General features: G+C 54.8%; 1 protein-coding gene across 3 annotated transcripts in view; it reads left to right on the top strand.

Annotated features, from left to right (window-relative positions):
* Positions 1-29: 29 nt before the first annotated feature.
* Positions 30-22860, top strand: part of Lrrc4b (leucine rich repeat containing 4B) — a 35736-nt gene continuing 12905 nt past the window's right edge. The window contains exons 1-2 of one of the 3 annotated variants that reach the window (XM_052712349.1): positions 30-150; positions 16701-17038. In XM_052712349.1, the coding sequence (XP_052568309.1) occupies positions 16736-17038 (303 nt within the window). In that variant the 5' untranslated portion in view covers positions 30-150; positions 16701-16735. Of the gene's footprint in view, positions 151-13890; positions 14447-15568; positions 15594-16700; positions 17039-22860 lie in introns of those variants that run through there. The other 2 variants (XM_052712347.1, XM_052712350.1) reach the window with 2 other exon arrangements.

Raw genomic sequence — 22860 nt, 5'->3', positions numbered from 1 at the left:
AGGCTGGCAGGCGGCGAGCGCGGAGCGCGGGCGGGCGGCGGGCCGGGCGGGGGCGGAGCCGCGACCCCGAGGACGCCCCCGGCCCAGGCCCCGCGCCCCGAGCGGACCCCGCGGGGCATGCCGCCCCTCGCCGGGAGCCCGGAGCCCGCGGTGAGTCGGAGCGCGCGGCGTGCGGGGATGAGGCAGGACAGGGCTGGGGCCGGGATGGATGGGGACGCGGATCCAGGATGGGGCTGGACGGGATGGAGACGCAGACCCGGGATGCGGGCCGGGACCTGGACCGGCGCCCCAGGCGGGGCGACCGCAGCTGGCTGCCCGGCTGCGGCCCGGGGCGGGAGTCCGCTCCCCCACACCCTCCTCCCGGCCGCCGGGGGGCGTGCGGGCGATGGGGAGGGGGAGAGGCGGGCACGGGGTTTCCTTGGTGACCGCGCCTGGCAGGAGCGGTTGCCGTGGCAACCGGGGAGAACCGGGGAGTTTGGGAAGTGAACATGGGAAAAGCCAAGAGGGGGGTGATTGGAGAGGGAGGAGGCCTCAGATCCCACTCCCCATCAACGATCTTCCTCTCTCTGACTGCGCGTCCTGCCCCTCCCTACGCTCAGGACCCCCCTTTCCTTGACCCGCATCGGGACTCATGGCTGCGGTCCTCACACAGTCTCCCTGGAACCCCTGCTCGCTCGGGGACCTCCCCAGTCACTGCCGGCCTCCCTCACACCTGTTCTTCCAGGGCCTTCTAACTACACTTCCCCTTTTCGGCCCATCTATGACCCTCTCCCCTAGACGTCCTATCCCTCCGCCCTCCTTCCTGGAGACCTAGCTGGGCCTGCGATCCTCTAGGCCCCATTCTTCTCCTTGCCTTAAGCCCCTAACCTTGCTAGCTGGTACCCCCCTTTCTCCTCAACCCAGATTTTTTGGAAGCCCCATTCTGTGACCCTTCTTCCCCCAAAGGTCTGTCTTCCTGTCTCCTCACATGTGGGGGGGTACTCGGATTCCACCCACTTCTAGACCTCAGATTCTCTCCAGAACCCTCTCCCGGTCTCCTTCCTCCTAGCTCTCAATCCTAGGCCAATAGCTCAGGCTGGGTCCAGGGTCCCTCCCAGGTCTCCGTGGTCAGTTTCTCCGGATCCACCTCTTGGGCCAGGGGACCAACCAGTCTCCCCGCTAGATTCTGAGTCCCCCAATGTTCTTGAGCACCATTTCCTCTCTGGGTACTCCCACCTCTGGCCCTTCCTTGCCCTGCAGCTTCGGGTGACTTTCCCTAGGCTGGGGAATCCTCCCGGGGAGCACCCCAGCTGAGCAGTGGAGGAGCCTGGGGTACCCCTCGCCCCCTCCCCAGCTGGGAGCTGCAGCCGCGCCTCCCTCCGCATCACCCATTGCTATTGCTATGCGCCTCACATCCCGAGTCCAGCCGCGCAGCGCCAGACAGGAACTCTAGGCTACAGTGGCAGCTGGTAGTAGCCGAGTCCGCTTCCCTCCCGGTCCAGGCAGCGGGCAGCACCCCTCCCCACCGCTCCTCCCCCAGGACCTTGGCTGGCTTGGTCTCTCTTTCCTTTGGAGCATCTTCTGCCTGCTCACTGCTGCACTTCTCGGCTTCCTCTTCCCCTTCCCACCTGCCGCCTCCTCTTCCCTGGGCCTTCTCCGATTCCTTCTGGTCCTCAGCCACCTGATTATTCAAATACACACAGAAGAAGAGGGAAGCCTAAGAGCAGCTGTTGGGAGACACTCAAAAGGGAGTATAGAGATGGGGAGCCAGAGAGAGGAATGGCTTCCCATACAGACACACATACATTATTGCACAGAAACACCCCCTCCCCCCCACACACACATACATACACACAAAGGGTTAATTTCCCTTAAGGGAAAATTCAGTTGGGAGATAGGAAGGGGTACACATTCTCTCTGAGCCAGCACAGAGACCCAGAGCCGCAGACTCAGGGAGCCTGAGACCCGTGAACCACTCTAGATAGACAGATAGCACACAGCACACGGAGCTCGATAGCACTCTGCCACCCAGAAGCAGAGAGGAGTCCAGATCAACCCAGAGGAAAGTGTGCAGTGAACACACACATGCACACGTGTGCACACACACGCACACGCTCACGCACACCAGGGAAGAAGAAGTCCCCACACTTGGAATCCTGTGCTCACGGAGACCTGGAGGAAAGGACAAAGGCAGAGGCCCTCCTGTGAACATGCTCCTCTCAGAGACAGGAAGGGAGGCCCTGAAGCCCCGCCTGTGACTGCAGAGAGAGGTAACCCCACCGTCCCCACTGTTGCAGTGAGGTGTGACTGAAGGGAGTGTGCTAGAGGGGCTCCCGGTGGGGGTGGGGGGAGCCCGCAGCAGTTGCCCCTCATACTCCTAGGAGCCCGGAGGGAGCTCCACCAAGATCTGCCACCCCAGAGGACAGCCAGTGAGACCTCAGGCTTCGAGGGCCCCTGACAGCTGGCAGGCAGAGCGCAGGTGCACCATCAGGGTCCATGTGGAAACCGCTCTGTAGCGGAGGATGCGCTGCTTGGCCTCTTGCATGGATGGCCTGGTTCAGGCTTGGACTCTGCTTTCCTGCCAGGGCTCCGTTCCCCCAGCATCCGTTCCTCAGTGACCACCCCATCTTCTCTGCTAAGCTTTGGGTGTCCCCTCCCCTCCATCCAGCTGCTCTTTCCAGGGCCTGACCCACCATCCTCAGTCTGGCACCTTCCTGGATACCTGCCAGCCTTCTCTGCTGCCAGCACTAGGCGACCCAACCCCCATTTCTGCTCCCTTTCCTGGGTCTCCCAAACCCCTTCTTGTCCCTGAGGCCTGTGGTTCCCTGTGTCTGGCCAGGAGGATGGTGCACTGATGATCCCAGCATTCAACAGTCTATGACAAGCCAGCCAGGGCTATACAGTGAGACTCTATCCCCAAACAACAGGTGTCCACAGAGCAGGAGAGGGAAGGGGGTGGGGTGGGGAAAGGAGCAGCCACTTCCCGTGGCCACCTGCACCAATGGCAGGAAGAGCCCCTTAAACTGGAGAAGAACCCAAATGTAGGTTCCCAAGGTTGGGATCTACCTGCAAGAAGTTACCCTGTCATGTGTGATCTGTCTTCGTCCACTGACGGTCACTAGACACCAGCTGCATACCTAACAGTCCCCTCCCTGTGTCAACTCACAGCCATCGGCACAATAGACTTCCCTAGGGGTTAAAGGGCAGCTGTACCTTTGCGTGGGATTGGAGAACGGGAGCCCTGGGGACACAGAAAGGTGATCGCTTGGTTTCACCTCCAGGCAGATGCTGGGCCCCTTGGTGGGGTCCCCATGGCCAGCCAGTACTAGTGCACCCATGTTCTCCCCGGAGCCCTGCGGGGAGATATGCTGTGTCTAAGCTTCAGGATTCTCCCTCCCTGCTGGGAAGAAGCCTTTCTGCCTTCACTCCTGGTCCTGAGGCGAGGGTGGTTTTGCCAGACAGAGGATGGCAAGAGAGTGACTGCAGTGGCAGAGTGCCCCTTGTTGCCTGGAAACACATACTAGGCTGTTGTCATGGTAGGCAGGGATGAAGGGGCTGCAAGACTTAGAGATGGGCAGGGAGGGCCCTGGTACAGGGCAGACAGGAGCCCATCCCAGAGAGAAGCTGTGAGGAGCTGTCTGTAGGCTGTGGGCAAGTTGAGCTGAGTAAGAGCTGATGGGGAGGAAAGAGATGAGGCTGGGGACAGTAGCAGGGTCCCAGCACTTTGAACTTAGTCCCAGAGCCCTTGTCTAGACTTCGAGGAAGGTGGGAAGCACCATGGAAGGGTGAAGCACTGTGGGGAGGTGCAGAAGGAAGCTGTCCTGCTCTTGCCTAGAAAACCCTAGGACACGAGCCTAGTGTAGTCATAACAGCCTTCGTGGGGCGCCTCCAGAGCCAGCCCTGTGCCAAGATGCATGGGGATTCCTTCCACTCCTTATAGTAACCCTCCCAGGGAGACACTGCCATCACATCAAGTCTGACTGGAGAAACTGGGGCCCATAGGTCGGAGGCACCTTCTCCAAGGTCAAATATCTACAGGAGGGGCCTCAGCCACTGTGTAGGCTGCCATGCCCAGCTGGAACCACTGCTTTACACAGCATCCTGAGGCCCAGAGCTGGGAATGTAACTACGATGTTAAAGACTCGTGGACATTTGGACTTCTAAAGAGACATTAAGACTCTTATCCTGGCCTGGTGACACAGACCTGTCATCTCAGCCACTCAGGACGTGAGGGAGGATGACAAATTCAAAGCTAGTCTAGACCACCCAGCAAGACCCTGTCTCAAGATAAAAAAAGAGGACCGGGCTGGGTGGCGGTGGAGGACACCTTTAATCCTAGCACTTGGGAGGCAGAGGCAGGCAAACCTCTGAGTTCGAGGCCAGCCTTGGCTGAATAAGAGAAACCCTGTCTCCAAAACCAAAACAAGCATATCCTCTTCTTTGGGCTGGAGAGTGGGCTCAGTGGTTAAGAGAATTTCTTATGGTTGCAAAGAACCTGGGTTTGATTCCCAGCACCCATATTGAGGCTTACCACCTCCTTGAGCATCAAGTACAGATGACATACTGTGGGCAAAATATACACATAAAATAGTAAAAATAAATCTAAAAAAATTAAAAAGAGGACTAGAGCATGGCTCAGAGGTAAAACAGGTGCCTAGAGGGTCCTGAGGGCGTGGCCCAGAGGTGGAGCCCCTGCCTAGAATCCCCCAGTGAGGGGCTGGGGTGTGGCTCAGTGGTAGAGCCCCAGCCTAGAATCCCCCAGTGAGGGGCTGGGGTGTGGCTCAGTGGTAGAGCCCTGCCTAGAATCTCCCCGTGAGGGGCTGGGAGTGTGGCTCAGTGGTAGAGCCCCTGCCTAGAATCCTCCAATGAGGTTACTAGGGGCATGGCTCAGTGGTAAGAGCTTCTACTTAGAATCTCCCAGTTGGGGTATGACTCAACAGTGGAATACCTATCTAGAATATAACAGTGAGTGAAGCTGGGGGGCTTGGCTTAGTGGTAAAATGCTTATCTAGAGTTCAATTCTCACTACTCTATTTTTTTAAGGCTTATGTGTGTGTTCTGCTTGCATGTGTGCAACTATACCACATTGATATCTGGTGCCTGAGGAGTCAGAAAAGAGCACTGGAGCCGGGCGGCAGTGGCGCGCACCTTTAATTCCAGCACTCGGGAGGCAGAGCCAGGTGGATCTCTGTGAGTTCGAGGCCAGCCTAGTCTACAGACCAAGATCCAGGACAGGCACCAAAATTACACAGAGAAACCCTGTCTCAGGGGGAGAAAAAAGAAAAGAAAAGAAAAAGGAAAGAGAAAGGAAGGGAGGGAGGAAGGAAGGAAGGAAGGAAGGAGAGAGAGAGAGAGAGAGAGAGAGAGAGAGAGAGAGAGAGAGAGAGAGAGAGAGAGGAGAGAGAGAGAGAGCGGGAGAGGGAGAGGGAGAAGGAGAGGGAGAGGGAGAGGAGCATTGGGTCTCAGGAACTGATTTACAGATGGTCGGGAACTAGCAGTGTGGGTGCTGGGAACTGAACCCAGGTCTAATGCAAAAGCAGCAAGTACTCTTAACCACGGAACTCATTTCTCCAAACCCCCCTTAATACTTCATTGTTTTTTAATTGCTATAGGTGTTTAGTTATTGGGGTGTGCTGTCAGAAGACAGCTGGTATGTGTCTTTTCTCTCCTTCCACCACATGAGTTCCCGGATGGAACTCAGTTTCTCAGGTTTGGCAACAGATGCCTTTATCTGCTAGGTCACCTCACCAGCCCCAATTCTCAGTACTGACAATAACAAAAAGTTCCCATAACTTGGGCTCTCTGTCTCTCAGGCTTGCTGATGCCCATAAACCCTGAGAGGACTGGATGCTCTGGGCTGATTGTGCTGGTGGAGATTTGGGCTTTGACAATGTGTGTCGGGGGTGGGGGGTCTCTTTGTGGGAAGGAGACCTGGACTATCTTCTAGGGGACCCACTCTCCAACAAATGAACAGTTCTGATCCAGTCGGAATAATGGAATTACATGTGGGTCAGGGACTGAATCATGGATGGGAGAAGTCTTACGTTTCTGCCCCAGCAAGAATAATCACTTCTTCCAAGAGTCTAAGGCAAGAAGGTTGCTGTGAGTTTGAGGTCAGCCTGGGCCACATAGTGAAACCTTGTCTCAGAAAAATCTAAATAAGAAATACATATGAATGGTACCTTTGAATGTAGCTGTCATTGAGGGTCCTGTACTGTGCCTGTCATCTTGAATCTCCACCAAGCTTAGTGTCACTTTTATAGACTGTCAGGGAGGGGTCATTAAGGAGCTAGAGAATAAGTCTGGGCCCCATCGGGCTCCTACACACACCCCTCCCCTAGGAGACAGTCTGAGAGATGGAGGAAGATATTTTCTTACAAAAAGGTTTTATCAGGAACCCATTGAAGAAATAGGATCTCTTATGAATAGGTGAAGCCTTGGCCCATCCCTTTCCAAGGCCACATGGCGAGTCATCATGGCAGGTTAAGTTCAAACACAGCCTACATTGAGCCAGAGCCCTCCACTGCCCTGGATGGGGTGGGGTGGGGGGCTTCATTCTTCCTATCATGGGTGTGGACGGTGGGGGGCTCGGGATACTGAGAGCCTCTGGCTGCCACTTTAGGAAACACAGAACTCACGTCCTCAGATCCTGCACAAGGAGGAGCCCAGGCAGTTTGGATGTTCATGTGTGTCGGGGAAAGTCTGCTGTGGTTCTCATGACTTTATATTTTCATGGCTTTCACTATTGCCTTTGGTTTTTCCTTTTCTCTGAGACAGGGTTTCAAATGTAGCACAAGTTTGGCTCAAATTCAGCAGTCCTCTTGCCCGTGTCTGCCAAATGTTGACGTGATAGGTATGAAACACAACACTAAGTTACCAGGCACCCTTTGTTTCACAGAAAATATGAATGCATAACCCAGAAACAGGTCTAGTGGCCTTCTCGAGAGGTTGTCCGGGCCACCTGTCCAAGCCTCAACAATAAACATGGTTTCAGTGCCCTCTACTCCTAGGTTTCAGGTGTAATCATTTCCTCTCTATCACAAGGAACAGGGGTCTGGAAGACTTGGTTCTTCCACAGAGCCCACTTGTGTATGGGTGTCCATTAGGACCACATTGACCACACCACCAGACTTCAGAATACCCTTCTGTGAAATGGGATGTCATGGCTCTGCCACATGGACTTCTGATAGGACTAGATCTGCCCCCTAAGATCCCTGTGGGAGATCATGTCCCACCGTGCTCTGGGAACTGAAACAGAGGTGACTCCAGCCAGAGCTGGGGTTGGCCACATTTCCTGGTACCACATGTGGCCACTGACTTTTAAATCCTCCATTGAATGACATACCCAGACTGGGTGTGGTAGTATACACCCATCATCACAACACACAGAAGGCTGAGGCAGGAGAATTTCAAGTTGAAGCTCATCCATGTAGTCACAATTGCCAGCTGGGAAGTGTTCAATGGCCAGCTGTTGTTGGTGGCCACCAGGTTCCATCATGTAGCTGGGACATTTCTGTTACTCTAGAACTCTGTTGCACATGGCCACGTTAGAATGTCATAGTTGCCCTGCTCGGTAGCCGGTGGGTCCCTGCCATGCTGCTGAGTCCCCATCCCTAACCTCCAGCTCTCTGTCACATGAGACTGCTCATCCATGCCTAGTAGGGGCAGATTGGACCCACAGGACAAGAGCTTGTCACAGTTTTTTCTTACTGCTATTATTTTGAGGCAGGGTCTCATTCAGTCTGGCTGGCTTTACACTCCCTGTATAGATGAAAATGACCTTGAACTCCTGATCCTCCTGCCTCTATTTCCCAAGAGCTAGGATAAGAGGTACGTGCCGCCACGTGTAGTTTATGGGGATGGAACAGAGGGTCTCCTGACTGCTAGGTAAGCTCTCTACCCACTGAGCCACACCCTCAGCCTGTTTGTTTGTTCTCTCGTATGTGGAGGGGGTTGAGACAGGCTCCAGATTGACCTGGAACTCAGAGACATTCTCCTGCCTCCACCTCCTGAGGACCAACAAACTTGGGCTTCATCTTTCTTTTCTGAGTCCCTTGCCCTCTGCTGGGTTGTGTCCCCGCTGCCTGGCAGGACAGCAAAGGCTGGGCCTGTGAGATACGAACTCGGGGCCTGTCTCTGCGCTTGCCCAGCTGCCTGCTCTGTCTGTCTCCCTTCATGGCTTTCAGGCCAACAAAGGAGCCAGGGTTCTCCTCTTCCTCACCTCTTCTGCCTCTAGGTTCTGGGTTTGCCTATTCACTGTCTTTTCGTTCTTCCCCCTGTCCCCTCAACTCTAGCCATAGCCCCTCTTCCCTCCTGTCCCCTCAACTCTAGCCATAGCCCCCTCTTCCCCTTCCTGTCCCCTCAACTCTAGCCATAGCCCCCCTTCCCCTTCCTGTCCCCTCAACTCTAGCCATAGCCCCCCTTCCCCTTCCTGTCCCCTCAACTCTAGCCATAGCCCCCCTTCTCCTTCCTGTCCCCTCAACTCTGGCCATAGCCCCCTTCTCCTTCCTGTCCCCTCAACTCTAGCCATAGCCCCTCTTCCCTCCTGTCCCCTCAACTCTAGCCATAGCCCCCTTCTCCTTCCTGTCCCCTCAACTCTGGCCATAGCCCCCTTTTCCTTCCTGTCCCCTCAACTCTGGCCATAACTCCCTCCCCCCACCCCCCCACCTCAGCTCTGACTTCTGGGTTCTCCACTCTAGGCAGAAGAGATGGCTCCCAGGACTCAGTCACCCTGTCCCTGCCTGTAACTGTCCCCAGTAGCCTGCTTAGGAGAAGGAAGCCAGCACCCCCACCTCCTACCATTACCCCTGCTCCTGAGCTGGGCTCCACACAGACCAGAAGGGAGTATGTGAACAACACACACACACACACCTTGTCCCCTGCATGCTTGGGTCCCTACATCTGACACACCCTCCTTCATCACTACCTCCTGGCTTGTGCCTCGGGTCTCTGGGCTTCTACTGTGACAGGCCAGCCCTACCTGACTAGAGGAGACCGCTCCTGCACACTCCTGACCCTCCCTAGCTCATACCCTTGTGTGATCCAGTGTGGTGTAGCCCTGTCCTGCTGTTCTCAGTAGTATACACCCAGATGCCAGCATGAGAGCAGAGGTTGGGACTGTGAGACTCAGGGATCTGGTCTCTGTCACCTTCTAGTGGGAGACAGACAGCTAAAAGACCAGGAAGTTGCCACATCCAGAAGCTTGGTGACATGTCACCAGAACAGAGAGCGGAGTTGGGGGAGATCAGAGACCAAGAAGCAGGGAAAGCAGGGCAAAGCCAGGCCCACCCCATGACTCTGGAGGGAAGACAGCCCCTGCTGCTGACAGGCCACCGCTGTGTACCACAGACACTAGCTGTGCTGGGGACACCTGAGAGGCCCTGGGCACCCAGGACTCTGCTCTGCCCTTTTCTCAAGGATCCTTTGCTCTTAGCTAAGAGGACATCATGCTCAGGGTTGTGTGTTCACTTTTCCTGTGAGAGCCCTGAGGACAGGCACAAGAGTGGCTGACAGGGACCCGTCTCCCTCCCTTCCTTCCTTCCACCCTGAGCCTATGCCTCCTTCCCCCTCCCCAGCCTTGCTGATGCTTGCTGTCCCGGGAGGGGAGAAGTAAGTATTCAGCTGTCCAGGCTGTGGCACTGCTCTGCCCACCTGTCAGAGTGGGGAAGTCCCCTTTTAGCTCTGACCTCCACCGCCCTTGCTACCACACAGCAGACAGTTTCCTCTTGTCCTCACCTGATGAACTTACTCAGGCATACAAGTGTGGCTGACAGGAATGCTTCCTGCCTCCCTTTTCTCCTCACCCCGCCTCCCCTGGGCCCGGAGTTTCCGATCTGCCATCTGCCCGAATCCTCTCCGGCACTGTGCCCAAGATGTATCCCTAAGCTGGGCTGGGTGGGCAGCAATGTCGATGAGGACTTAGCACCTGGCTTGAGCACCTGGACTCTTGGGGTGTCTTGTCTCTGTCCTCGGCCCCACTCCACTCTGCCCAGCTGTCTGGCGTCTCTGCTTCTCGGCCTCTGCCCATTCAAGGCCTGGCCAAGGCCTGATCCCTAGTCACAGTCCTGCCTGGCCATAGCCAGTGTCTCTGACCCCTCTGGGTCTACATCACCTGTGACCTGGGAGTGAGACCATGGCTGATCCCCCAGGGGCTGGAGGAGTAGGCTGTGTTGAGTGCCCTGGGACTAGGAAGGATGGAGAGGGCTGGAGCTGGTTCCTGGTTGACTACTTGGTCAGTCTACACCTCAGTGACCTCTGTGGGACTTATTACTGTGGTCTCCAGAATCCCATGACTCCTGAAGGATCCATGGGCTTGCCAGTAAGCCAGCCTAGCCAAATAGGTGGTCTGGGCCAACTTGGAGGCCGTGTGTGTGTGTGTGTGTGTGTGTGTGTGTGTGTAAGAGAGAGACAGAGAGAGGAGGAGAGAGAGACAAAGGAGAGAGAAAGAGAGAGAGAGGGGAGAGAGAAAGAGAGAGAGAGACCTGTGAAGGCCAGAGATCAGCCTTGGTGTTCCTCAGATCTGCACTATGGATTTTGTTTTTGTTTTTTGTTTTCCTTTTTTTTACATATTTATCATTTTGTGTGTGCACGCACATGTGGTCAGCACAACTTGCAGGAGTCTGTTCTCTCTCTCCATCAAACCCAGATCCTCGGGCTTGGCTGGGGCAGCTTTACCCACTGAACCATCTCATCAACCTCACACACCTTGTTTTTAAACAGGGTCTTTCATTGCCCCGGAGCTCACCTGTTTGGCTAGGCTGGCTGACTGACAAGCCCGTGGATCCTGTTTCCACATCCTCAGTACTGTGGTTACAAGTGCACCACCAAGACTAGCTTGTTTACATTGCTTCTGGCAAGTGAACTAAGAAGCACATTACCCATGGAGCTATCATTCCAGATATATATGTGCATGTATGTGTGTGTGTGTGTGTATGTATGTATGTATGTATGTATGTATGTATGTATGTATGTATGGGCAGTACTTGAAATGGAACCTTGGGCTTTTTGCAGACTAGGCAGGAGCTCTACCACTGAGCCACACCCCCAGCTCCTCACTAGGGGATTCTAGGCAGGAGCTCTACCACTGAGCCACACCCCCAGCTCCTCACTGGGGGATTCTAGGCAAGGGCTCTACCACTGAGCCACACCCCCAGCTCCTCACTGGGGGATTCTAGGCAGGGGCTCTACCACTGAGTCATACCCCAGCCCCTCACTGGGGGATTCTAGGCAGGAGCTCTACTGCTGAGCTACGCCCCCAGCCCTCTTTTTTTCTTTTTCTTTAGAGACAGAATCTCATTAAATTGCCCAGGCTGGGCTTGAACTTGCCATCCTCTTACTCAGCTTCTGCATAGCTAGGATAACAAGCCTATGCCTCTGTGCCTGGTTTTTTTTCTCACCTCTATAGTCAACCTTGAGCCAGTGTCTAGACCTATCCGGGCCTCAGTTCTCCTGTTTATGAAATGGGGATGCCAGCAGTTCTTAGAGGGCTGCTGTCTGGAGAACAGCTTTTTCCTCAAGAAACCCTGCAGAAGGGTGTGGTACTCGTGCTGGTAATGTGTAGAGATGCTGCTATGTGCTGAGCCTGCTCTAATGGAGCCTGTGCCTGGAACTAGCTCAGGTCTACGCTCAGAAAACCATCTAGCCCATGCTTCATCTGCACCAGTCTGGCCAGCAAGTAGCTCCATGGGCAGGTTCTGGTTCCAAGCAAAGATGAGACGCCCCTAGTGACAAGTTATTTGGAGGGGCACACAGAATCTAGCCAACCAGATGGCACTATGGCAGGGAGGGAGAGAGGGGGGACATGGGACACAGGTGTTCAGCCAAAGGCAGTGACCTCCCTGGGGACAGGTGAAGACCTCAGGTGGAGGGATGTCCCAGGATGGTGTGTCTGACTTGAGCAACTCTTAGAGTGTCCCTGGAATGGTTAGCAGGTGTGTCTGTGACAAGAAGCAGAGATGTAACCTAACAGAAAATGTGTACAGCCAAGTATCCATAGCAGTGTGTCCATCCCTTCCCTCACCAGACTCTGCCACGGGTCTCAAAACCAGAGACCAAAGCAGATGTGACCCCAGCTCCTGGTGAATGTGCTTTCCAGCAGATATGGTCTGAGGTTAAGTGGCAGTAACAGAGGGAGAAAGGAAACGCACCAACCATCATCCACTGAGAATGTGGCATGGTGGAGGGATGCAGGCAGAGTGAAGAGCAGCCACAAAGCCCCCGCCCCAGGCTGGTGCTCAGCCCTCCCAGTGAGGTCAGAGCAGAGGCTCTTCTGCTTTTCTGTGTGATTCAGGGGTTACTGGAGAGCCCTAAGCAGTGAAGGGTGGGATCTGGTTGCTGTGTTAACAGGGTCCCTCTGGCCACCCGTGGATCCAGACACAACATGGAGGACAGCCATAGGAAGTCCAGGCAGGAGCAAGGTGGTGGCCAGTTCAGGAGTTAGCTTAGCATGAGCTGAGTTGTCTGTGGGCTTTCTAGTGTCGAGACAGGAGAGCCTGTGTTCAGTACACCACTCTTTCCCACCTCCAACCACTCCGGGAGGTGGCCTCTATTGGCCTCCTCATAGTGGAGGACACCAGAACTCAGAAAGGCCATGTGGGAAAAGGCAGATTCAAGGCCCAACCCAGAGCCCCTTCCCAGAGCACTAACCGCCTTGTACCCATGCATAAGTACTTGTTGGCATCTGCTTCAGTGCCTGGCATATAGTGGGGGCTTCAGAAATTGGTTTTAGATAGAGGACAAGAAGAAGGGAGGGATGCTAGACAAGAGGAGACAAAGAGGTGGAGGGAGGGAGGGGGGAGGGAGGGAGGGATGAGCAAATAGATGAATGATGCATAAAGGGATGATTAGAGACACAAATGGATGAATGAACAGATGATAAATGGATGGTTGATGGATGGATAAAGAATGGAAAGATAGCTAAAGGGATAGATGAGTGGATATATAGATAGGTGAATTTACAGATGGATGGATGGATGGATGGATAGAAGAAAAGATGGATGTATAAAAGGATAGATGGACAAAGAGGGAGAAATAGACAGGTGGATGGAAGGATAGATATATAGATGAGTGGATGGAATGATAGATAAGTAGAGTGTAGATATATGGATTGGATGGATGGAGAAATGGTTGATGGTGGATATACAGATGAATGAGTGGATGGATGGGTGGGTACATGATTGGTAGATGGATGGATGTATGGACAGATGGAAGGAGGAGTGGATAGATGAAGGGATACATGAAGTGAATAAGCAGAGTGCAGCTTCCCAGCTTGTTCTGCAGAGGGCACCAGGAGGTGGGTGTTAGGCTGTGGCTGAGGCAGGGTAGAATGGGGGGATCAGGGGTAGTTTTCTTTGTGGCAAGAATGAGTGCTGGCCCCAGCTGAAAGACAGGGTGATGGTGACCTGGGCCTAAGTTGCCTGGCATAGGCTGGGTGGCATATTGAAATGGGGTTGACTATATGAGGTAGTAGGGGTCCTAGGCAGATACATGGGTGCCTGAACCCAGGATGGACCCTGAGGATGCAGGAGGGACATCTTGGTTCAGCGGCATGGAGTCCACGCAGCCCAGCCTGGTTCTGCAGCTGAGGCTGCTGTGTGTGTGTATGTGTGTGTGTGCCACGAGGCTCTAGCTTGGCACAGTCCAAACCCCTCTCCCCTGGCAGCACAGCCGCCAACCTTCCTCCCCCGCTTCCCCCCCGACCTTCCCTGACTGCCCAGAACCAACGGGTTAATTAGATAACGGAGCCTTTGATTAGCGGGGGAGGGGGAGGCCACCCCCTGGCCGAGCTAGCTGGGAGGGGGGAGTTGAGTGAGGGTGGAGGGTGGAGGGAAGGAGGGAGGGAGCGCCCTCCCCGCTGGAAGGAGAGAAAGAAGGAGGGAGGGGGTGGGGAGGGAGCGAGCTGGGCTCTGCACTGCCGTGTGACTAGAAATTGTAATCGCAGAGAAAGGAAGAGAGGCAGAGCTGGGCGAGGGACGATGAGGCAGGCCCCAGGACAGACGGACAGACAGACAGACAGATGAAACCTGGCTGAGCCAGGCTTCCGGCAATGACAGGGTGACGGGGACAGTGAGGAGGAGGACAGACAGACAAGGGGTCCAGTGGTCCTCGGCGAGGCAAGACAGAGTCGGGGAGCTGGGGAGAGGGGCAGAAGCTGGGTCTTCGAGTGGAGAGAAAGGAAGCTGGTGTGGGGGGACTAAAGTGGAGGGCACAGGACCGGAGGAGGCAAGGGCTTGCTTGTGTGGTGGTCAAGAGAAGAAGGCCGGGCTCCCCTAGAGGGTGGGAAGGGCGACAGACGAGGGGGGGGTGCAGGGAGACCCAAGAAGCCCCTGCGCCCCCCCCCCCCCCAGCACAAGCTCAGCGGGAAGCAGCAGGAAGCTGGGGTGGCAGGGCCTGGCTTGGGGCAACCGCAGCCATGTGGAGGGGGGGCCTGGGGCACAGAGAGGAGGCCGTCGGAAGCCAAGCCACCAGGGTGAGTGTCCCTCAGTGTGTGTGCTCTGGGAGCGGGGAGACAAGGACAAGGAGATGGAGGCAGGCGAGGCGGGAGGGGAAGGAGGGAGCCGCTGCAGAAGCCCTGATGGGGTGTGCGCTGGCAGTCTTGGTGGGGGAGGAGACCCGGGTGCTGGCCTGGGGGATGGTGGGCTCAGTGAGCACCGCACCGCACCGGATCCTTGGCTTAGAGGGTATGGGCTGGTCATAGCCAGAGTCTCAGGAAGTGGGGACAGTGGACCCAGGGGGGACTGAGGAGAAGGCTCGCTGGCCACACGTGTGGGAACAAAGACCCCATAGCCCCTGCTGGGACAGGCCAGTGTGGGGCAGGGCCTGGTGGCCAGTCCTGAGGCGGGGTGCCTCTGTCTCTGTGTCCGGCCATCTCAGCTCAGTCTATGCTTCTGTCCTCATGTCTCCGCCTCTCTGCTTCTGTCTGTCTCTGTTCCTGGGTCATCTCTCCATCTTTGTCTCTCTTTTCTTCATCTATTTCTCTGTTTCTGCCTCTCTGTGACAGTCTCTGTCACGGTCCCTGTCTATCTCTGTCCTGGTTTTTGCCTTTGTCCTTTTTTTTTTTTCCTTCTATCTCTGGTCTGTCTCTATGGCGCTCACATCTCTGTCACTGCCTCTTGGTCTGTCTCTCATTGTCTCTCCCTATCTCTGCCTCCATCTCTTCTCTGTCTCCATCTCCTGCCTTCACACACTTGCTCAAACACACAGCGGCACACACATTTCTATCTGGGTTAAAATCTTGGAGGCTGCAGGAGTGTGTGTGTGTGTGTGTGTGTGTGCTCATGCGCACCTGCGTGGGGGGGGCGACAGCCTTGTGTCCATGGATTGGAGAGGCCATGTGCGAGGGTGTGTCTGTCCCTGCTGTTTGTGTGAGTGGGTGGGTATCGTGTTTATGGGGACCCCCCTTCCTGTCTCATGGGGACTCTATGAGTGTGAGCACTCGGGGGACACTGTGTGGAGGGGGACATTGAAAGCCAGAGGGCGAGTCCTGAGGCCAAACCCCCTCTGCCATCCAGTGGGCCTTGAGATGGCCTGGCGCACACTCCAGCAGCTTCCGCCCTCCACAGGCGGCCGGCCTGCCGGCCGAGGCATAGGAAGGGCGCCCGCTGTGCTGGCTGCAGGTACTGTCCTCCCTGCCCGCCATTTGGATAGCCTGAGTCCCTCCCAGCTGGGGCTCAGGAAAGCAAGGGACAGGCTGGAAGGGTGCAGTGATGCCGACTCCCCATACCGCAGACGTGACATGGGGTCCCCACTGCCCCTTCCCACTCCGTCAGTTCCCTCAGCCCCATCCTGCGACAGTCGCTGGCACAGGTCCCACCACAGGCCGAATTCTCGCAGAGTCCCTGCAATCTTGAGGCACGGGGGGGGCACTGCTGTGGTCTCCAACTCTGCTGCCACCGAGTGAGGGTGCCCTGCAGCCTCCCACCTCCTCCCAGAAGCCCAGCCACCTCCTACCCTCTCTCAATCACCTCTCCTCCTAGTCTAGGACAGGATAGGGCCTGAGAGGAGGGAGGGGGACCCCGGGGTGGGAAGGAGGGAATATAGACCTATTCAGGAATAAAAACCCATACAGGCTGGTGCGTGACACCTGGGAGGAGACATGTAGGGAAGGGGGTGGAGGGGTGGAGGCTGCACCCCAGGGGACCTGCTTGGGTGTGATGGGAGTTGGTTAGCTTTGTGCTTCACCTGGCAGAGGCTTTGCCTCACTGTCCGTCTGACCCTCCATCTCTACATCCTTACCTGTCTAACTGAAATCAATGCAAAGACACCATTTACATTTTTTTTTAAAGCCTTGGGGATGGAGCCAAGGGCCCTGGACACACTCGGAATGGGCTCTATCACTCAGCCACATGTTGCCTTTTTAGTTTTGAGCAAGGTCTCACTCACTGCATTGCCCAAGCTAACCTGGAACTTTCAGTGTTCCTGCCTCTGCCTCCTGAGCCCCTAAGAAGGCAGCCCTGCATCCCAGGCTTGGTAACACCTAAGTTTGAATCTAGCTGACTTTGCTATTTACTGACCAAGTGACCTTGGGCGCAAATGTCCTCTCTTGGCCTCAGCTATCCGTTCTGCAGAATGGCCCAGGAGAAGATGGGCCCAGCACAGGCAGGCCAGGTCCCTAAACCTTTGGTTGCGAGCAGGGGTGAGGGCTTCTGGCAGAGTTTCGCGGGTGAATCAGGGCAACCAGAGTCCCGGCCGCTTACTGACCAACACCCTCTCTCCTCCCACAGCCCCCCAGCGTGCCCTCAGAGTATGAACATTGAGGATGGCGCAAGCCCACACCCGTGGCTCCCCGTGCCCCCTGCTGCCGCCTGGTAGGATGTCCTGGCCCCACGGGGCTCTCCTGCTCCTGTGGCTCTTCTCCCCACCCCTGGGGGCCGGTGGGGGCGGTGTGGCCGTGACCTCAGCCGCTGGAGGAGGCTCCCCGCCAGCCACCTCCTGCCCAGCAGCCTGCTCCTGCAGCAACCAGGCCAGCCGGGTGATCTGCACGCGGAGGGAGCTGGCCGAGGTTCCTGCTAGCATCCCTGTCAACACCCGCTACCTGAACCTGCAAGAGAACAGCATCCAGGTGAGCCCGCCTCCATCGCTGGTTGGCCCGTGGGTCAGAGCACAAAGGGTATAAGCCTCTGCCTCCCTTCCCATCCCTCTCATCCTGGAGTTCCTGGCGCCTGCGCATCAGCTCCTCGCGTCGTCGTCGTCGTCCTGCCCACCTTTACGATGTATTTCCAGCCTGTGTGCGTTTTCCTGGGGTGTCTGCCACGCCCTCACACCACAGGACAGGTTGCTTTGAGGTGGTCAGGAGAGGCCCTTCCACCTCCCCCTTGCTGTTGTTGGCCCGAGATGGCATCTCCCAGCAAGATTCAGTACCTTCTTCTAGAAAGTGAGGACTCATTCCGGTCCTGGGGAGCTAGCTGGATGAATGATGGGGACCAAGGGGTCGAGGGTATAGGGCTGGCACTGGCATAGGAGTTAGTAGGAGCTGCAGATGACTTTAGCTGTCTTTGTTTGGTGCACTGGGGCTGGGGCTGTGCTGGTGGCAGAGGGGGCTGTTGGGCTCTGCCTCCCACCCCTGCGGTGTGACATTTGGAACCGGAGGCTGAGGTGGAGCTGTCCTGAGTGCTGCAGAGTGCTCGCAGCTCTGGCCACTTCTTTCCAAACATCTGCAGCTGTCATCAGATGCCGGGCTCACTAGAGTGAGCCCTTTGTTGTTGGCTGTTTCTTGGGGTTTGTTTTGCTTTTCTTATTTACTTGTTCGTTTGTTTGTTTTGTTTGTTTGTTTGCTTGAGATAAGGTCGGGGTCTCACTCTGCATCTCCAACTGGTTTGGAAGTCTTTCCATAGCTCAAGCTGACCTTACACCTGCTCTGTAGCCCAGATTGTCCCCAACTTGCAGTGACTGTCTTGCTTCAATCTCCTGTGTGCTAGGATTACGGTTGTGGACCACCATACTTGGCTGAAGGCCACCATTTTAAAGGCATCTAGTCAGTTCCAAGTCCTCACACAGACTGCTTTGTACCCATTTCATACAGATGGGAGAGAGGAGGGCACCCTCACAGAAGGTCCCAGACCCCCAGTCCTCAGCAGAGGGGTCAGCAGTCCCACATAACTCTCCTGGGGAGCTAGACTCTGGGAAGAATGGAAGCCCTGAGGGGGGCAGAAGACCCTTTCTGGGTGGCTGGGAAGCAAGGATGGGTGAACTAGAGAAACTTGAGACCCAGTGCCACCACCCAATGCTCCTGGGGCTATCTCTGTCTATCCAAGCCCACCTCGCCAGCTGCCTCCTTGAACAGGCTATACGTCACCATTTCTGCCAGTTGGCTGCAAGTCTGCACCCACATCCCTGCAGCTGCAGCCTCTGCTGGGCTGTTTATGCCCCTCACTAGGGGAAGACCCTTTGCCACAACATGGACATCATCAAAGAATGAAGCATCACAGTAGAAATCAGAACATTCTCATTAGTCACCATTTAGGGGCTCTGTTTCCGCTGTAGAAGTTGCTGGTCTTCCATAAAAGCTGAGATCCAGAGCAGAAAGGTGGCAGGAGCAAGAGATGCAATGCTGGCTTGGCATGGTGCTGTACACCTCGCATCCCAGGAGGATAACCATGAAAGCCACCCTGAGCTACATAGTGAGTTCCAGACCAGTCTGGGCCACAGAGAGACCATGTGTCAAATCCAACCAACGAACCAGCACACAACAAAAGAAAAAAAGTAATGGTTTTAATTATCCATGTTTTTAAAAAATCATCACATCCCACCACCCAGATATAAATAACTCCTGTTTACATTTGTTTTCATACCTTTCTGGGCTTATGTAAATGTATCTTTTAATTATTTATTACAGAATGAATACAAATTAATTCAGGAAAACTAGAAAATACACTTAGATAAACATACAGAGACAAAAGCTACCCCACAGGCTCAGATAGCTCTCCTTCCCATCTGGAGTTCCCAAGCCGATGTCCCAGCACATACTCAGGGTCCTGCCTGGCTAGCAGGAAGGTCCTTTGCTTCGGTGTGTGTGTGTGTGTGTGTGTGTGTGTGTGTGTGTGTGTGTGTGTGTGTGTTGTGTACGTGCAGGTGGAAGCCACAGGTAGATGTCAGGTGTCTTCCATGATCACGCTCCACCCTTTTTTGGAGCAGGGTCTCTCTCTGAACTGGAGGGTACAGACCACTAGGCTGACTGGCCAGCAAGCCTCAGGGATCCTCCTGTCTTCCTTCCCAGTGCTGGGGTTACAGATGTGCACCACCACGCCTGGCTTTTCCATTGGTGCTGGAGCTCGAATGCTGCTCCTCCTGCGTGTGCATCAATCGCTTTTCCCCTCAGCCATGGCCTCAGCCTGCTTTCTTTCCAGAATCCAGAGCCACGGTGTTTAATGTTGCCTCGAGGATGGGTTTTGGCACCTGATGGTGCAGCCAGGAGCGTTTTCTCAGCTGTCATTGCTGGGCTTTTGTTTTGCAGTATTGGGGAGGGAACCCAGGGCCTCCAACATGCCAGGCAGGTGCTCTACCGCTAAGCCACAGCCACCCCAAACACACTGGGAGATTTTAGGAAGGGTCTCTGCCACTGGCCATGTCCCCGACCCTCTTTTCACTTTCTGTTTTGAGACAGGGTTTCACTCAGTTGCCCAGGCTGGCCTTGAACCTACTCTATAACCCAGGCACACTGTAGGCTTGTCATCTTGCCTATTTGAGGGCCTGAGATGCCAGGCCTGTGCCACTAGCTTTGGCTTGGTTTATGGTTTTTGAAATAGATTTTCATTATGTGTCCCAAGCTGGCCCTGAACTCTGTCTCCAAAGTGCTGAGACTAAATGCATAAACCAACAGGCCTGGTGCCTAGTGTGGTTTGTTGAAAGCATAGTATTCTTGTCATCAAGAAGAGACTAGTTAAATGGCTGGGTGCCCAAGCTCTGGGATTCTACACACTCATTACAGACATCAGCAGAGAGGCTGGGCAGGTGGGCATATGGCTCCAGCCAAGAGTGCTTGCTCGCCTTGCTTTTGGGTCTCAGCGTGGTGACAGCAAGCACAAAAGAAGAAAGACTACTCACTGCTCAGTTGCAAGTGGAGACGTCCATGCCACATCTCCCCATTGCTCCAGACTCAGCCCTTGCAACCTGTTCCTAGACGTGTGCCTGCTGGGTCAGAGTTCAAGATCAGAGAAGCACTACCCAGTGGTGTCATTTGATCACATACCTGGCCCTGTGCACACAGGCATGCGCGTGCACACTTGCACACACACACTCAACAGACCATCCTTAGAGACCACACACACACACACACACACACACACACACACACACACACACACACACACTGTTGCCTCATGGCTGGCTTATCACCTGCCTCCACAACTCCCAGGTGTACTTGTGCCATTCCCGGCCGCATCCTCAGCTGTAAGCAGTAGTCCTACTGAGCAGGGTCCCTGTCCCCACAGTGCCCTCCTGTGAGAACCTGCATGGCTGAGAGTCCCACCACCTCTTTCCACATAGCCTGGCCTGGGAGCACTCTGCTTGGTGGGAGCAGAGAGGACCACACTGGGCACTGGAGGGACTCTAAGGATACTGACAGGGTTCTCTCCAAAATGTGACCTCTGTGGCTGTGTGGGTGGGTGGCCGGGAAAGCCTCCACCACAGGGCAGAGACAGTGCCTGGCTCTTCTCACTTGATTTTGTTTAGGTTGGTTGGTTTGTGGTGCTGAGGGTGGAGTCCAGAGCATTTTCTTTTTCTTAAATCAGCAGTTCCCCGGTGCTCCCCAGTTGTCCGGCTGGTCTGGACTTCACAACCTAACAGAACTTGCAGCCCCAGGGTTACTCTGGCCTATTGACAGATCACCAGGCCCTGGAGAATTTGGGGTGTGGGAAGCAGATGTTGGACAGCTACCCCTCCATCTCCTCATCTTCTCCGGAAGCTGCTCCACATGGCTGGGCTCCTTACCACACACATCCTTCCTCTCTAACCCATCCCCATCTCCCCCCTGCCCCACAACCACCCTCAGATGCTCATGGTGGTCTCTGCCTTCCTGCCGCCGTGTACATGTGTGTGGGTGTGCACATGTGTGTGTGTGTGTGTGTGTGTGTGTGTGTGTGTGCGTATGCATGCATGTGTGTCTGTGTGTATGCAATGCATGCATGTGTCTGTTTAATTTATGCAAATAAAACTACTGTGGAGCTGGTTCTTTGTCCCCACGTTCCCTCAGCCATGTGTGTCTCTTCCGTCACCCTAACTGCTTCAGGACTCCCCTTGCTGGCCCACCTACCCTCTCCCTTGCTACAAAATCACACTTGGGGACTTCTGTGGGAGTGGTAGGTCTTTCTCTTCTCAGTATGTTTGCTTGCATACATGTTGGTGTGTGTGTGTGTGTGTGTGTGTGTGTGTGTGTGTGTGTGTGTGTGTGTGTGGTCAGAGTCTCACCCTGGGTGTTATTCGCTGGGAGCTGTCCACCTCATTTTTGAGACAGGATCCTCATGGGCTTGGAACTCATCAAATCAGCTGGGCTAGCTACCCAGCCAGCCCCAAGGATCCGCCCGTCTCCATTTCTCTATGCTGAGATCACGATTGTTAGTCATACACCTAGTTCTTCCTGTGAGTGCTGGGCATTGAGCTTGGTCCCTGTGCGTGCATTCCCTCTCCGGGGCCCCAAAGTGTATTTCTGGAGGAACTGCTGCTCCTGGGCTATGTGTGCACCTAACTTAGCCAAGTGCCTCCGCCGTCACTACAGAGGCTGTGGTGCACTCCTCCCACACCCACCGCTGGAAGGAAGACAAGGTTCACACACTTCCTGTGTGAAGATGGCCTAGCGTCCCACACTGCGAAAACCCGGGTGTGAGCTATCCCGTACCCCCACCTTGGATACTGCATGGCTGTAGTTGGGGGCCGGGATTTCCCCACACTCCCTCTGTGGATTCCGCATAGGTTATTTACAATGAGGTCTTAAAGAAGATCACGAGACACTTCCAAATGCCCCATATACGACACCAAATGGTTAGCAAGGTGTGGGGCTACATAACCGACACCCCAGCATTCAGGAGCCTGAGGCAGGAGGATTGCCAGGAGTTTAAGGCTTCATAGTGGGACGCCATCTCAATATTACTGAGCTTTCAAAAAATACAAGGAGGAACCACCAAATGATCCCGTAGTGTTAATATTTTAAAACTTCACAAGGAGTGGGGTTGGAGACACGGTCCAGCTGTTAGCAACACTGACCTGGGTTCGGTTCCCAGCACCCATATAGTGTCGGACAACCTCCCAACTTTGATGTCCTTTTCTGACCTCTGAGGGCATCAGGCACACACGGTACAAATACATATATGTAGGCAAAATACATATATGCATAGAATTTTTATAGTTTATTTAATTTTTGTTTTATGCCTACATTCATATCTGTGTGAGGGTGTTGGATCCCCTGGAACAGAAATCATACATAGTTGTGAGTTGCCATGTGGGTGCTGGGAATTGAACCTGGGTCCTCTGGAAGAGCAGTCAGTGCTCTTAACCACTGATCCATCTCTCTAGCCCCCATGAAAAATTTTTAGTTAAAAAAATTTGAAAGGGTTGTTCTTGCAGAGGACCCAGGTTTGGGACCCAGCACCCACACAGCAGCTCAACCACATGAAACTCCAGTTCCATGGGGATTTGAAATCCTCTTCTTGCCTTTGTGGGCATTGGACACGTGATGTACATACTCACACCCAGCTAAAACCAGACACCTAATAATAAATACATCTTCTCTTTTCTTCTGCTTTTGTTTTTGAGACAGGGTTTCTCTGAGTAGCTCTGGCTGTCCTGGAACTCCCTCTAGAGACCAGGCTGGCCTCGAACTCACAGCAATATGCCTACCTCTGCCTTCTAAGTGCTGGTATTAAAGGCATGCACCACCACCACTCAGCTATA

The sequence above is a fragment of the Peromyscus californicus genome, unplaced genomic scaffold, assembly GCF_007827085.1.
Source record: "Peromyscus californicus insignis strain IS unplaced genomic scaffold, ASM782708v3 Scaffold_4__1_contigs__length_199733344, whole genome shotgun sequence".
Lineage (NCBI taxonomy): Eukaryota > Metazoa > Chordata > Mammalia > Rodentia > Cricetidae > Peromyscus > Peromyscus californicus.
Note: the sequence above shows the minus strand (reverse complement) of the source record. Positions and strands in the feature narration are given on the sequence as shown.